At 43.7% G+C, this 12,726-nt stretch overlaps 1 protein-coding gene across 4 annotated transcripts in view; it reads left to right on the forward strand.

Moving 5' to 3' along the window:
* LOC137321761 (AT-rich interactive domain-containing protein 3A-like) overlaps positions 1-12,726 on the forward strand; it is a 475,814-nt gene that overhangs the window by 316,615 nt on the left and 146,473 nt on the right. For all 4 annotated transcript variants that reach the window (XM_067984380.1, XM_067984391.1, XM_067984402.1 and 1 more), the window contains exon 3: positions 9,100-9,172. In XM_067984380.1, the coding sequence (XP_067840481.1) occupies positions 9,100-9,172 (73 nt within the window). The remainder of the gene's footprint in view (positions 1-9,099; positions 9,173-12,726) is intronic.

A 12,726-nucleotide genomic window follows, 5' to 3' on the forward strand; every position in this document is an offset into this window, starting at 1 on the left:
TGTGCATAAATCATTGAAGGTGGCAGGGCAGGTTGAGAAAGTGGTTAAAAAAGCATATGGGGTCCTGGGCTTTATAAATCGAGGCATAGAGTACAAAAGCAAGGAAGTCATGATGAACCTTTATAAAACACTGGTTTGGCCACAACTGGAGTATTGTGTCCAGTTCTGGGCACCGCACTTTAGGAAGGATGTGAAGATTTACTAGAATGATTCCAGGGATGAGGGACTTAAATTACTTGGATAGACTGGAGAAACTGGGATTGTTGTCCTTGGAACAGAGAAGGTTGAGAGGAGGTGTTCAAAATCATGAACGGTCTAGACAGAGTGGATAGAGAGAAACTGTTCCCATTGGCGGAAGGGTCAAGAATCAGAGGGCATAGATTTAAGGTGATTGGCAAAAGAACCAAAGGTGATATGAGGAAAAGCTTTTTTACACAGCAAGTGGTTAGGATCTGGGATGCACTGCCCGAGGGAGTGGTGGAGGCAGATTCAATCATGGCCTTCAAAAGGGAACTGGGTAAGTACTTGAAACAAAAATATGTGCAGGGCTACGTGGATAGGGTGGGGGAGTGGGACTAGCTGGATTGCTCATCATAGAGCCGGCGCGGACTCAGTGGGCCGAATGGCCTCCTTCCGTGCTGTAACCTTCTATGATTCTATGATTGTGATCCCCCATATAATGTTTATCTCTTCTTGCTTGCTTATGTCTCCCCATTAATAAAGTTGACATGTTAAAAGACAACGGGGCCAATTTTGGTATCCGGCGTACACTGGATGGACGGTGGTCTGCTCTGCCTATCCAATGACATCAGCGTGAGGCACGATCCATTTTCTTGGCTACTTCTGGCCCCAACAAAAATCACGTAAAAAGCTTTCTGTAAACTTTTTTGGAGCAGCCTGCATCAGTTCCTTTGAGGACCGCTAGTTCCACAACTGTTTTAGGATCCCGATTTAAATATATTAATGAGGCTCCCGCTTGTTTTGGGCTGGAGCGCTGGCTGTCTAAATTAAGGCCTGCTTGAAAATCACATCAGTGGTTGGGCCTTGGGTGGCAAGTGAGCAACAGTTACTTTTACATTTTCATCTTGCTACCATCCCATTCACGCTGAAAAACAGGGTGGTAGTGAGTCAAAATTCTCTCATGTTACTTTATCTTAGAAGGTGGAACATTTCAATTCTGCCTTTTTTTGTTGCTACTTTCCCATTATGATTTCCCCCCCCCCCCCACTCCATTTCCTAAAGGAACTGATTCCATCAACCCTCTGGTGCTTCACACAAGTGGCCATTTTTCATGTGTAAGCCTAGATGGTGAATTATGCCTTATCAGTTTGACTGCGGGGAGACAATATATCCAAGTTTAATTCTGATACTCACACAATATCTATACACATATACTTTCCAGCTAGGGTCTCTAAGGATCAATCTTGCAACGTTACTGACTGCATAGCTCAATACCACATAGGGCAGTACAGTCACCAACTGAGCCATCAGGGGAGCTAATTCTGTCTCTTTAAATCATTCAGGACCACGATAACAAATCCAACATAACCTAATAAAGAAGCATTTTCTTTTTCCCTTTTTGAGATGAGAGATTGAATAGTGAGGATAAAGAAATATCCTGTAACTCTGGAAATGACTCTGACTCTTCTCAATAATGCTGACAGTCAGAGATATGAGAATATTTTTGCTATTCTTTGGTCAAAAACATGTGCAGAGCTTGAAAGCTCTAAAGACCATTCAGCTTTGACAGGGCCAAATATATTGGACACAGATCTTGAGGAGGTCGGTCTCCAATTAATTCCCGACCAGATAGCTTACCAATATTTGACATGGAGATACAAACTGATACAAAAGATATTTGAAAAATGTGGGAAACATATTACACAGTGGGGAAGATTCCCTCTATGTGATATGTGTAACAAAATTGTACAGCCGTTTTGAAAGAACAATTTATAATGTTTACTAATTGTGATCAAAATTTGTCATAACTGTTTGTCTAATAGCATACAATAGAAGTGGATGCTAATGTTTTATTACTAATGAAATACAGAGATAGATTTTCAATTTGCAGCCTGGATATAAAACTGACTCTGCAGATTTACTGCCCGCCTATTATAGAAACCACCCCATTTTCATTATCATTGATTTCAATAGGCAACCGATCGGCCATGGCAGGTTTACGCCAAGGTGGCAAGTTGAAAATCTATCCCACCCTCTCTATCTGACCAAGCACATCAGCTAATTATTTCATCAGGATGATTTCTGCCTATCGACAGTTGATGGCACACATGAAAAATGGACACTTAGCCCAGGTAACTGAGAGTGCCCAGAGCGTGTGGAACCAGTCAATGCCTTCTGGAGAGGAGGAGAGGGGAGAATATTGGGGAAAAATAAGAGGAGGAAAAATGTTCAAAAGGAAAACAAATAAAAGAAATGCAAGAATCTTAAAAGTTTTGTCAATGTTTGTCAAGCGATTCACTGAATATACTGTGAGAAATCTATGAAGTAGTCCTGTATTGCATTGTCGCCTTTCTGATGCTATGTTAAACCGAGTCCCCATCTGTCCTCTTAAGGTGGATGCAAAAGATCCTACAGCAGCAATTGCAGAAGAGAAAGTGAATTCTCCCGGTGTCCTGACCAATATTTATCCCTCAACCAATATCACTGAAACAGATTATCTGGTCATTTATCTCATTGTTGTTTGTGTACAAATTGGCTGCCACGTTTCCCTACATTACAACAGTGACCACACTTCAAAAAGTACTTAATTGGCCATGAAGCTCTTTGGGACATCCTGAGGCCATGAAAGTTGCTTTATAAATGCAAGTTCTTTCTTACTTCTAATTCATACAATTTTATTTAGTCAGTTGTAAGCTGCAGTATTTATGCAAGCGTTAAGCTTTGGTAGTTTTATGACAGCTTTTCTCTGTGGATTATCTTACAGCTTTAACTGAGAGGATTTGGCAAGGTGCCCGTCGCTGTCAGCAGGGAGGGTCATAGGTCAAGGCATGCAGTAAAGTAAGCTGTGACATATAAATTGCTGCTTGACGGTACGACTATGTAAAGTGACTCCTTAATTGTTTTATTGTTGGTTAGTAGGCATTTCTGGGTTTAATAAGACAACAACTAGAAAACAGCCTCATGTGGCTTTAACAGTTTTCCTAAACTGGGCAGCTAAACTCTAGACCTGTACCAGCAGCTTTACACATGGTCTTATTGTAAGTCATTGAACACCGGATTGGAAACAAACTCATTTAGTACTAATATTCAAAAATGATGACAAGTCAATTCCAGGAAACTTATTAGTTTTACATCAATAATTGGTAAAATAATGGAATACGTGATCAGGTTCAAACATGAGAATTACCTTAGAGAGTGGCAGCTAACAGAAGGAAAAGATCCTGTCTAACCAACCTCTTTTTTGAGTAGATAACCTATCAAGTGGACTGTGGTAAACCATATAATATGGTGGCCTAGCTTTTATGATCAGCATTACTGAAACATCAGTATTAACTTGTTTATGGTAAATGGGTTATGACTGGTGCTAAAACAGTGCCATTTGGAAAACCTAGACTTCCAGAAAGCTTTTGACAGTGTTCCTCAGGAAAGGATGTTATAAATAGTGGACAATCCAAGGTTAAACCTAAAACCTATATCACACAAAGTCAAAATTACCCCAGTGGGGCATCACTGGTTCACATTTCCTGCTTCTAACTTAGCTCTTAACTCTATGCCTTAGTTTACAAACAACACATTCACAGAATTATTCAAATCAACAGACAATGGAAAATATCAGTTGCCTCCCTGCAGGAGGGTTTAATTTCCTTTGGTAGAACTTTGCTTGTTATTTTGTGTAAAATTCCTTTGTGCACCTTTTTAACGCCGTCGTTAACGCATTTAAAATCAACAAGTTAATGACCGCGTGTAAATAGTGCGAAAAATAAATAATACCTGTATCCGTTAAGCAGTGTGGTGGCAGAGGAAATTGAGCCCCTGGAGAGGCAAAGTTGGAGGGGTAGTTGCCCAGGGTTCAGGCACATGTTAATGGTGCTGTGTAAATGTAAGATCTTTCTTTAATAACAGAAGGGTCAAAATCATGCCCACACACACTCACATGTTCCTAGCAAACAGAAATGAATGTTTCAGAGGTAGTGCACCCAAAGTTGTCGCATTTACTCTGGCACGGAATGCTACAGCCCTACACAGCTGTTTAGGTATTGACAGTTTTTCAACACTGTTAATAAAAGTGACAGAAGACCTCCAGCTTGTTGTAAACAGGTTGTAACTGCCTCCATTTGGACTAAGACACACGCTGTCATATGCAAAGAGCTGCTCTTTATTCATTCTAACATTTAATCATAGAGAAAATGACCTCCTGACACCAGGTTTGATTATAACCTCCGCCCCTTCCTCCTTCTTTTAATATATTTTCTCTGTTCCAATGTTTTTAATTATCAACAGTGGGAGTTCTGACAGTTTTTAGTGTACACAACATCAGGAACCCGTTGAGGTCCCTTGAGAACCAAAGGATTTAAAAAACAATGTTTCTAAGAGAATGCTGGTTAAAAACACCCCTAAATGACTAAGGAATGACTTGAGATTAGAACTAATGCTGCCGTTAATGCTTTTGTTGCACAATATAAGACATTAAAAATGCATACAGTGAAAAACCTGGCAAAACACAAAGTATCATTTTTCAATAACACTATCCTTCGACAGAACAAGAGCACATTACATTTTCTTGATAGCCTCTCTCTGCGAACAGGTCAGTGGGTGTATAAGTGTCCAGTAAAGAATTTATGAACTGAAACAACAATATTCAAACGTGAAAGGATGGCTCCAAATATGTAGCTATCGTACCAAATTAGAAATCTGAGCTGACCCCAGGTGTGCTTGTAAATAATCAATACCACAAAAATGGGCAAAGATTCATTCTTTGCTCTCCATTTCAATAACTGGAGTGAATTCAAAGCATTCTAATGAAAGAAAAGCAAGAAAAAACTTGCATTTATATCACTCCTTTTACATCCTCAGGATGTACCAAAGCGCTTTGCAGCCAATAAAGTATTTTTTAAAAATGTAGTCACTGTTGTTATGCAGGCAAACGCAGTGGCTAATTTGCGCACAGCAAGGGCTCACCAACAGCAATGAGATAAAGACCAGATAGTAGGGGCAGTTTTCATGTGTGTGTGTGGCAAACGGGCAGGCGGGGTGTGCACGGTGGCTGCCTGGAGAAGTCAGTGTGGGGCCCGGTCGATTTTCGTGGTCGTCCCTCGTCATAATGCAGTTGGTGAGCTGCCAGTGTGCAGCACACTCCGCGTAGGCAACTCACCAATTCGGAGGAGGGAAATCCGGTGTTGTGGCCGCTCGTCAAGGGCCTGCAGCAGCAGCTTAAAGTTGATGTGCATTTAGTGTCAAGAACATATAGCAGCAATGCTGTGGGGCAGCAAGCAACATGAACCTACAGCAGTAACTCCATAAGATCTGATCAGGTGGAAGAGACAGAAATGATTGCCAGAAAAATGTCTCCAAAAGCTCCATTAATTTTTACCTGACAGCAGCTGAGGATCACTTTAATTATCACTGGAAATGGCAGCTTCCCAAATTCTACAGCTCATGAAAGGTGGGCAGGAGCAGGAACTGGAGGTAGTCAGGTGTACAGAGATGAAAATGGTGTCGGCATTTAAGTGTTGTCACATGACCCCTTATTTGCATGTATGCATGAGGCTCCCACCTGTTTCAGTTGGGAGCTCTGGTTGCCAGGATGCAGATCTGCCCAAAAAAGGGAACGGATGTCAACGGAGCAATAAATCCGTGTGACTATCTGTCGCTTGATTTTGGTTCTGCACCCATTCTGCTTTTGTGTGCAAACTGGGTGGCAGTAAGAGTGAAAATCACCCCAATCTCTTCCTTTTGGCGTTGGTTGAGGGATAACTGTTGACAAGGACACTGGGAGAACTGCCCTACTTCAAATAGCACCTAAAGATCTTTTCTATCCACCTGTGAGAACAGTCAGGGCTTTGGTTTAACTTCTCATCTGAAAGATTGTACCTCTTGACAGGGCAGCACTTCCTCAGTACTGCGCTGATTAGGGATAAATTTAACTTTGGGCGATGGTGTAAAACGGGTAATATCGAATCAGCCGCCTGTTACACAATGGAAGGAAAAAACGGGCGGTGTGCGTAATGGGCGGCCATTTCGATATCGCCCATTTTTACATCATTGCCCAAAATTAATGTTACCCCCATTATGTGCTGAAGTCTCTGGAGCGGGACTTGAACCCATGACCTTCATGAACCAGAGGCAAGAATGCTAACACTGAGCCAAGGCTGACACCCAAGATCTAAAAATTAATTTATATTTCACAGGGCCACATCAGATACATATCACAATTACATGAGATTAATTATTGCTCAATTCGTAGTGACAGGGGCTGGGATTTTCTGCTACGGTTATGCTGTTGGCTTACCACGCACCTCCATCCATTCCAGGATTTTCTACCAGAATAGACATGGAGATGTAGCATCTACTATAATATGGGCGGTCGTATTCAAATTAGACACAAAAGACAGGAATATGTTCCCGCTATCCAGGTTGCTATGGCGGTGGGGCGTTGGTATTAAATTTAAAGGGCTGCCTTAGATTACATAATTGATTGTAGGGTGATTGATTGCATAGGCTATGGTGGCATTTTTTTAACAGTTTTAAAAAGTTGAGGTCAATCCCAGGGATTGCTGGCCACCCAATGCTGTGGCAGGGTGTCTGTGGCTCTGTTGCAGCCATTTCCTCCCCTCTTCCAGGTGGGCTCCCTGACAGAGGCAAAAATCCCACCAAGGGCCAGCCCGAAATATATCAATTATCCTGACCACAGAAAATGGTCTGGGGTGGGCGATCAAAGTGGACAGAACTCCCACCCTCCTGAAGTTGTGCTGGGATTTAGAAGTCCGGGTCTGAAATGGGCGCTGTATTGAAATGAGGTCTGTGCACATTTCACGTGGCCGCCTTTGCCCTGCTAAATTGGTTATTGCTGCCACAGTTTTATGCCTCCGGCATGGGCGTAACAAAGTTGAATTTAGACCCCGGTTTTCCCACATTATGAGACACAGAGTAATAGGAATAATAGACTTCTGTTTTAATAATAAGACTTTGCTGTCCAGTTTACACTTAAGAAATTTCCAAATATACCTCTCAAACAAAAGCAACAAAGTTATGCAAAACCTTTATAAATCACTGGTTAGTCCTCAGCTGGAGTATTGTGTTCAATTATGGGCACCACCCTTTAGGAAGGATGTCATGGCCTTGGACAGGGTGCAGAGAAGATTTACCAGAATGGTACCAGAGATGATGGAATTCAGTTTTGTGGAGAGACTAGAGAAGCTAGAAGCAGGGGGAAAACTCTCCAGTGGCTGGAGTCATACCTAGTACAAAGGAAGATGGTAGTGGTTGTTGGAGGCCAAGCATCTCAGCCCCAGGGCATTGCTGCAGGAGTTCCTCAGGGCAGTGTCCTGGGCCCAACCATCTTCAGCTGCTTCATCAATGACCTTCCCTCCATCATAAGGTCAGAAATGGGGATGTTCGCTGATGACTGCACAGTGTTCAGTTCCATTCGCAACCCCTCAGATAATGAAGCAGTCCGAGCCCGCATGCAGCAAGACCTGGACAACATCCAGGCTTGGGCTGATAAGTGGCAAGTAACATTCGCGCCAGATAAGTGCCAGGCAATGACCATCTCCAACAAGAGACAGTCTAACCACCTCCCCTTGACATTCAACGGCATTACCATCGCCGAATCCCCCACCATCAACATCCTGGGGGTCACCATTGACCAGAAACTTAACTGGACCAGCCATATAAATACTGTGGCTACGAGAGCAGGTCAGAGGCTGGGTATTCTGCGGCGAGTGACTCACCTCCTGACTCCCCAAAGCCTTTCCACCATCTACAAGGCACAAGTCAGGAGTGTGATGGAATACTCTCCACTTGCCTGGATGAGTGCAGCTCCAACAACACTCAAGAAGCTCGACACCATCCAAGATAAAGCAGCCCGCTTGATTGGCACCCCATCCACCACCCTAAACATTCACTCCCTTCACCACCGGCGCACTGTGGCTGCAGTGTGCACCATCCACAGGATGCACTGCAGCAACTCGCCAAGGCTTCTTCGACAGCACCTCCCAAACCCGCGACCTCTACCACCTAGAAGGACAAGGGCAGCAGGCACATGGGAACAACACCACCTGCACGTTCCCCTCCAAGTCACACATCATCCCGACTTGGAAATATATCGCCGTTCCTTCATTGTCGCTGGGTCAAAATCCTGGAACTCCCTTCCTAACAGCACTGTGGGAGAACCGTCACCACACGGACTGCAGCGGTTCAAGAAGGCGGCTCACCACCACCTTCTCAAGGGCAATTAGGGATGGGCAATAAATGCTGGCCTTGCCAGCGACGCCCACATCCCGTGAACGAATAAAAAAAAAGCTGGGGTTGTTCTCCTTGGAGCAGAGAAGGTTAAGGGGAGGTACAACAGAGGTGTTCAAAATTATGAGGGGTTTTGATAGAGTAGATAGGGAGAAACTGTTCACACTGGCAAGTGGGTTGATAACCAGAGGTCATAGATTTAAAATAATTGGCAAAAGAACTGGAGGGGAAATGAGGAGACATTGCACAGGCACGATGGGCTGAATGGCCTCCTTCTGTGCTGTATGATTCTACTATGATTCTATAAACATCGTACTGTCCCAACTTCCCTAAGTACAACATTGCTGCATCACAAACCACAGAAGCACTGACACTTCCATATCTCATTGATTGAAGAGTGATACTGGCAATGGCTGTTGACAAGGCCGCAGCCTGCAACTCAGAGTATCCTCACGTCTCTGGCTGAAGGATACTGAAAGGAGTTTAAGAGACTGCAGGATCAAAACAATTTGTGACACTGGGGATCTCCCCTCCTCCCAAATCAATGTTACTCTGTAAGTCATAGGCAGAGAGAACATAAACCCCAATCTGCGTCAAGTATAACCATGGTGGATCTTTCCCTTTGGCTTTAGGATGTGATATGAACTGAAGTTTATTTTCATTTATTTTGTCTTTCAGCTGTATGAACTGGACGATGATCCAAAGAGGAAGGAATTTCTGGATGATCTATTCAGTTTTATGCAAAAAAGGGGTGAGTACAGCTGTAAGGAGGCTGTGTTTGTGTGTCTGTGTTTCTGTCTTATTCTGTGACTTTGTGCTTGGATTGCCTGGATTAGCAACAATGCCTGCTCTCATAGAGACAGCTAAATCCTAAAAGGATGTCATAGTGTCCTGGGGTGGGTGCCGATGCTTTATTGTACTATCACTCCCTCTCTACCCAGTCTCAGTCTCATTTAAGAGACGATTTGCCTCCCCAGCCCCTATGCACACATCTGTCTGCTGTATTTTTGCTGGGCCCTTGTTGGGATTCATTCCTGCGTCAGGAAGTCTGCTTCAGGGAGGGGAGGGAAATTGGGGGCAGTTGAATACATTTTTTTTTGCCAAAATTGGGACAGCGGTAGTGTAATTGATCTCCTTTTAAAAAGGATTTACATCTCCCTCCAGAGGCTTTATGCAAACTAAAATAATGAAACAATATTAATAAATCTAAGAAAGTCACTTTGTTTTCCAACATGTTGACTTGTTAGCTGATTAAATCTAAGATTTCAGTCATAGTTATTGAGGAACTCTGTGCAATGTTGTATTGTGAAATATTGGTATTTAGATGTTAAAAGTGCAAAAATCGTCAACAGCAGATAAGCAGCGAGGTGAGAGCTTCATTGGTGTGTGGGTGTATGTGGTTGTATGTGGTTGTGTGTGATTACCTCACACACCTGAGGGAAAATAGAAGTCATTTTGAATGTCAAATGTTGAGTTATTGTGAGGTAATCATTTGTAATAAGGAGCTTGATTGTTTTGTATATAAGAAAATCTTCTAACCTAATTTGCATTGACTGCTGCAGCAAATAGATTTTGGCTTCTCTGGTAAGAGATAGAAAAATATTGTTTTCTTTCTTTTACCACCCCCCTCCTCCCCCCCCCCCACCCCCACCCCCACCCTCACCTCCTGATAGCATTGACTCTTTACTAGGGTGAAATTTTCAGGGCACTGGTCGTCCTCCAGTTCCATTCAAGATCAGATCAGCCATGATCTTATTGAATGGCGGAGCAGGCTCGAGGGGCCGATTGGCCTACTCCTGCTCCTATTTCTTATGTTCTTATGTTCTTAAGTAGTCATTCTTCATACGTGAGCCTATTTGGTGAGGGTCCGCAAGCCATTTGACTGCATACGGCATTATTTTTTAGCCTGATGCCACCCTCACCTGACGTTCAAATATCTAAATTTCCAGCAAGGATCGGCAGATAGTGGAATAAAAACAAAGTGCTGGGAAACACTCAGCAGGTCAGGCAGCAGTAGATAATGGTCAGCAGTAGAAATCCTGCATGATTTTTCCCTTCCCAGTCTAGGGTTGTTGAGACAATTGTTGCACCTCTACTGCTACCTTAGCTAAGATAGAAGAACAATAGAAATTTACAGCTCAGAAGAAGGCCATTCAGTGTATCGTGTCTGTGTTGGTTCTTTGCCAGAGCAATCCAAAACTAATTCTATTCCACTACCCCTCCCCCCCACCCCATTGCCACTTGTATCTTCTTCTGCTTCAAATATTTATCTGTTTCCCTTAAAAGATGCATGGAGTTAAATTCAGAATTGCCCACTTTTGGGTGCCCTCCCGGTCCAGCGTTAGTAACCCCCACGCAAAAATGGTGAGGTCCGAAGAGCCCCAGATATTGGGCCTCAGACCTCATCATCATCATGAAGATGGCACTGCAGGAGGAGTTAGGTGCTAGTGCAGCGGCTCACAGGTAAATGCTTGAACTCAGGATCGGGGATTGGGGACTTCGGTGTCGGGACCCTGGGGCAGGAGGGAGGGATCGGGGGCCTCGGGCAGGGATCGGAGGCCTTGGGCTTGCTGTTGGGGGGGCCGTGGGCAGGGATCGGGGGCCGCGGGCAGGGTTTGGAGAACCTGGGCTTGCTGTCGGGGAGGTAGATCAGGGGTCTCGAAGTGCATGGTGGTCAGGATCACGGGGTGGGGTGGGTAGGGAGGGAGATCATAAGGCCTGATTGTCGGGGCCTTTAAGAACCGTTGGTTAGGCTACTCTGGGCCCTGGAAAATCTGAGTGGAACATGCTCGGGAAATGCTTCGCCCAGTTTACATCAAATTTGGCAAAAGGGTCCTAAAGCAGACATTAAGCCCCTTAAATAAAGGGGCAGGCATCCCAGACACTTGGCAGCCAGTGCACATCCAGGGGGAGATTGAGTGTATGAGATCTTACCTGGAAATTAGTCCCCCAACTATAATTTTTTGCCCAAAAAATGGCCGCGATGGGAATCAATTCCTCCCCCCGCACTCCCATTTTCAGGGAATTATGTACTTGAACCCCTAGGTCTTGCTGTTCATCTACACCCTTTAGCATCTTTCCATTCCTTGCATTTAATCCCAAAATGTATTATCTCACAGTTATCAATTCATTCTGCTATGCTGTTTGCCAAACTCGCTACTCATGTTATCAGCAAATTTTATGTGCTTCTATAACCAGGTTCAGATTATATATAAAGGAGAACAAAAGTGTACTGAGCACTAACTCCTGGGGAACACTTCGAACCTGTCTCCAATCCAAGCAACAACCCCCATTAATCCTAACTGTTTGTCCATTGACCAACTTTCTACCATTCTGCGACATTTCTTCTTGTTTCACACGCCTGAATTTTTTCATCATAAAAATTTGGTCGACGGACAAAACTTATTGTGTGTCGCCTGAATGTCCATATACACTACATCCCCTGAATTCCCTTTGTTTATGCAATCAGTCACTCCTTTAAAAAAAACTCTATCAAACATGATTCGCCTTTCACAAATCCGTGCCAGCTCTCCTTGATTAACCTCATGCATTTTTAAATGTTCACTAATTTTATCTCAGATTAAGGATTGCAGGAATTTGTCAACGAATGATGTTAGACTAACTGATCTATAGTTACTAGTTTATCCTTCATGCCTTATTGAACAAAGGTGCTACGTCAGCTACTCTCCAATCCGAGCACAGTTTGCACATTTAAGGAGGGTTGAAAACTTTTAGCCGAGCCTCTGCTGTTTGCTGTCTGGTTTCTTTCATCAGACTAGGATGCATGCCATCAGGGCTCGATGACCAATCCACCTTAAATCGTTCTAATTTTTTTAGAACCAAATCTTCTATTACCTCTAAGAAATGTTCCATATTATCCTCTAGTACACCTAGGGATAGATTTCTCCTTCATGTGGTTTTCAGGCGGCCGGCCGGCACGCTGGTGAGAGGCCCGATCCATTTTGAGGACTGGGCCCTCATTAGCATATGTCTGGCAGGCTGTAGGTGGATAACGAGTGACCCCCGGGGCAGCCCGCTGGCCTCCAGGCTCAGAAAAATGTAGGTCCTTGGGAAGGGGGCCTGTTCTCGGGATAGGAGCGAATCTGTTAAGGCAGCGGCCAAAGTTGTTTTTTTAGAACCTAGTGGAAGACTCCTGCTCTTACTAGCCCAACAAAAATAAATAAAAATTTACCTTCTGGGCTTCCAAGAGTTAAATTATGAAGAGAGATTACATAAACTAGGCTTGTATTTCCTGGAATACATAAGGTTAAGGGGTGAAATGATTGAGGTTTTTAGGATTTTGAA

This window comes from Heptranchias perlo, chromosome 1 (assembly GCF_035084215.1).
Source record: "Heptranchias perlo isolate sHepPer1 chromosome 1, sHepPer1.hap1, whole genome shotgun sequence".
Taxonomy (NCBI): domain Eukaryota; kingdom Metazoa; phylum Chordata; class Chondrichthyes; order Hexanchiformes; family Hexanchidae; genus Heptranchias; species Heptranchias perlo.